Genomic DNA, 3713 nt, shown 5'->3' with positions numbered 1-3713 from the left:
TATGCACTATATCAGAGTCAGTAAACTTTTTCTGTAAAGGGTCAGAACAGTAAGTATCTAAGGCTTTGTGGGCCTCATGGCACCTGTCGCAACTACTCAACTCTGCCACTGTAGCACAGAAGCAAAAAAAATAAAAGTTTTTTAAAAAAAATGTCCAATATAGCAATATCTCTTTCTACTACAGAAGTCTCAGAATATTTCTGTAGTCTTTTCAACTACAATAAAAGTCTCTCTCAGATATTACAGTTGGATGTACGAGTCACTTGTTAAGGCCTTAGAAAGAAGAAAAAGAAACTCAGTGTCCAGGTCCCTACCAACATAGCAGGTTATGCTAAAGCTCAGGAGGAACAGTCCTAGAAAAAACGTTTTCTCCTTACTCTTCTCAACCAGAAGGATCAACTCGGTGCTCCCAGATTCATCACACCTCTGGGTTCGGTTGACTTACCACCAGCACTTAACCCAGTAGTTAAGTATTCAACTTTATATGGACATGTCTTATATTTTTTCAATATAAGTTCTCTCTTAAATTTGCACCTGATTCATCTGTGATCTTACAGTCTAAGGAGCAACCCAGAAGCAGGTAAAGGGCCATCAAATCCTAACTCCTCTCCTGCCTCCATTCCCTCTACTTACTTAATATCCTATTCCCATTTTGGGGGAATTTCTCTCCGCTTCAGCTGTCTGCCTGTGCCCTACCTTATCTCTGTTTCACTTCCTGGTTGCACAGCCACAGAACTGATGGTGCCAAAAAGAAATAATAATGTTAAGCCACCAGGGAAGAAGAATCTTCTTAAGATTACCAACTATGAATTGGGTGCTTCATATATGTTCTCATCTAATGCCCACATCAGCCTGACAGGGTATTACCATCCCAATTTTTCAGAAGAGAAAATAGACTCTGAAAGATTAAGGAAGGTGCTTAAGGACTAGAGTAACCAATTAGCCCGGTTCATCTGAGACTGAGAGGGTTCCAGGGAGGTGGGACTTTCAGTTTTAAAACTGGGAGAGTCATAGATAAAGTTGGTCACCACACTAAGGACACACAGCCCACGTCAGTTGGGCTCCAAAGCCCATGCACTTTCTCCGAGAATTCCTGCTTCTCCCAAACTAAACTCCCTCTCACACCTCAGAAGCCCCATTATTTTCCTTGCCCACAGGTTCCTGGGCCTAACCTAATTCAGAGGAAAAATATTCAGCCTCTTCTCATGCTATCTTTTCCTCTGTAATGTATACAAATCCTTCTTAACTCCCTAATACAGTGCACCCAAAGGACCACCAATGGCAGTTTGAATGGGAATATGAAAAATTAAAGGGAAAATTAAAAGGCAAAACAGCCTCAAGAAGGTTGATTTCTTTTCGATCCTATTTCTCCTTTACCATCATTAGCATTTAAACTCTTTCAGGGGTGGGAGGTTGGGTGGTCAGGGGACTGAAAAATAAATAGTTCTTGCCTGAAGAATGTGAGGGTAGGAATGAAGCAGTCAGCTTATTTCACCCCCCAGGGGGGAGTGAGGTAAAGATAAACATCTTTTAAAGTAAAAAAGTAAAGGCAGCATAAAGAAGGCAGAACAGTTCCTAGGGTCTGCATGTTTTCAGGGGTGGTATTAGCAGATGGCTGAGGATTGAGCGGTGGTTGGGAATGAAGAAGTGTGTCTAAGGTTTACACCATCAGGAGGCCTCAGCCCCATCACTGTTCCTCATTCTCCAACCCCCCCATTCCAACCCCTCAGAACCCCAGTCTTGGCCTGGGGCCTACTACCTTCTCCACCACTACTATGTCTCTAGTCTCAGGAGCTACCACTAAGAATTAAAGAATTGGGAGAGAATGATGCCAAGAATGTGCTTCTGGCAACTCAAGCAGGAACTATCATGTACAGAATGTTTCTGCAAGAAAACGGATTTTTCTAAACAACAAAATGTCATATAGAAACTACTGTAGCAAAACTAAAACCGTATGCAAGAGAAAAACTAAGTACTACCTCAAAGGCAACGGGGCTTTTCTTCCACAATGCCTACGGCAGTATTCAGATGACTATTTAATAAATGGTATTTATGAAATGAGTTTTCCACGCCTGAGAAATTTCACTGTTTTTCCTCCGGTCATGCGATGACTCCCAGTACATGAGACACTGCCAATGAGTCAGTGGATACAACCCACACTCTTGCTGCTCAAAGTGTGGTCCATGGACTAGCTGCACCTGCAGCACCTGGGACCTTACCAAAACAAAAACTGCCTTTTTTTAAAAAAAGCAAGATCCCCAGGTAAATCGCATGACAAAGTTTGAGAAGCACTGCCTTAGAAGTTTGCTATATACAAATCCTTCCAAGCCCCAATTGCAATCTCCACATCAGTATGAGAAATGACGGAGCACACACCTTGCACAAGGCCGGCGATTAACCCATGGTGAGTTTGGGACACCTGTCATCCCGAGGCATCTTTCCTCCCTGACAGTCCCCCATCCGCTCACCTTGATGCGCTCCCCATCAATCTCCACCGCTCGTTCTCGGAAATCCACCCCGATAGTAGCCTCGGTGCGGTCTGGGAAGCGGCCGGCGCAGAAGCGGTAGGTCAGGCACGTCTTGCCCACATTGGAGTCGCCGATCACGATTATCTTGAAGATGCGGGAGCGAGCCGGAGGCAAAAACACGGAAGCTCCTGACACCGCACCGCTGGACGAGAAGCTTGCCTCGAGCGACGACTCCATCTCCGAAGCCATTCTCCTGACCCGCCCCAATCTGAGGCGGATGAAAGGAGACGGAGACAGGCAGGGAGATTACGCCACCCCGAGCGAGCTAGCACGCCCAGCCAGCGGGCTCCGCGGCTCTACGTCCCAGGAGCCACCGCCCTCCGGCCGGGCAGCGCGCGTGCGCACCTTCCCCCCCACGTCCCCGCCCGGCGCAGGTGTGGCGCCCACCACCTCAGCCTGCCCGGTCCTCCCGCCCGGCCCGCGTCTCCACCCCAGCGTCACTGGGGCGGGCGCTCGTCTACCTGGGAAGGCACGGGACCTGTTGTGGGGTTGACAGCGGCGGGGAAGGCCAGCCTGCCGAACGGCCAAACAGAGCGCCCCAGGCCCGGCCGCGCCACGTTCAAGGCTCCCGGCCTCGGGAGGAAGCCGCGCAATCATTCTGGGGGCGGGGAGAGAAAGACAGCTGAAAGGAAGGAGGGAGCGCCAGGCACTCTCTCGCGAGACGGCCGAGGAGCCGCCTGGGACGGACGCGTGTGCCCGAGGAGGCTCCGTAAGAGCGTGGAAAGGCTCGCGCGTCGGCCTTGGCGCCGTCCTCGACGTCTCGTTGGGGCTTCTCTCGACCTGGAGGTGGAGGCGGCTTCCCTGGGCCGGCAGCTGGGGGCTGGGGGGTCAGCTGCGCCCCCCGCCTCCTGCGGGCTCTCCCGAGCGCTGGAGCTGGGACGGCGCCAGTGCCGGAGGGGGTGGGGCGCGAGGCCCGCCGGAGGCTCCTGGAGGCGAGCTCCTGGCCGCGGGAGGTTGCATTTTCGGCCTTGGCAGGTACATGGTTGCCGGCGAGCAAGCAGGAGCTCGAGGCCGCCCAGCGCCTCGGCACAGACACTCGCTAGGCGCCCTCTAGGCCACATGAGGTTGTCCGCGGGCCTCTGGTGCCCGGGGCGCGTTTGGCTAATGGCCCGGCCCAAGAAGGAGAGCAGGTCACATGTGGGCCGCTTGGGGGGGGCCTTGACCCCGGAAGCTACTAGATGACCT

General features: G+C 51.8%; 1 protein-coding gene across 2 annotated transcripts in view; it reads right to left on the bottom strand.

The window, feature by feature from the left end:
* The window catches only part of RAB33B (RAB33B, member RAS oncogene family), a 17375-nt gene extending 14146 nt beyond the window's left edge, over positions 1–3229 (bottom strand). Inside the window, exons 1-2 of one of the 2 annotated variants that reach the window (XM_046657549.1) lie at positions 3007–3229; positions 2469–2736 (exon numbers count right to left, since the gene is read on the bottom strand). In XM_046657549.1, coding sequence (XP_046513505.1) covers positions 2469–2736; positions 3007–3125 — 387 coding nt within the window. In that variant the 5' untranslated portion in view covers positions 3126–3229. Of the gene's footprint in view, positions 1–2468; positions 2737–2989 lie in introns of both variants that reach the window. The other variant, XM_046657550.1, reaches the window with a different exon arrangement.
* Between the last annotated feature and the right edge of the window lie 484 nt (positions 3230–3713).

Source organism: Equus quagga, chromosome 3, assembly GCF_021613505.1.
Source record: "Equus quagga isolate Etosha38 chromosome 3, UCLA_HA_Equagga_1.0, whole genome shotgun sequence".
In the NCBI taxonomy this organism is placed as follows: domain Eukaryota; kingdom Metazoa; phylum Chordata; class Mammalia; order Perissodactyla; family Equidae; genus Equus; species Equus quagga.
This window is presented reverse-complemented; position numbering and strand designations above follow the sequence as displayed.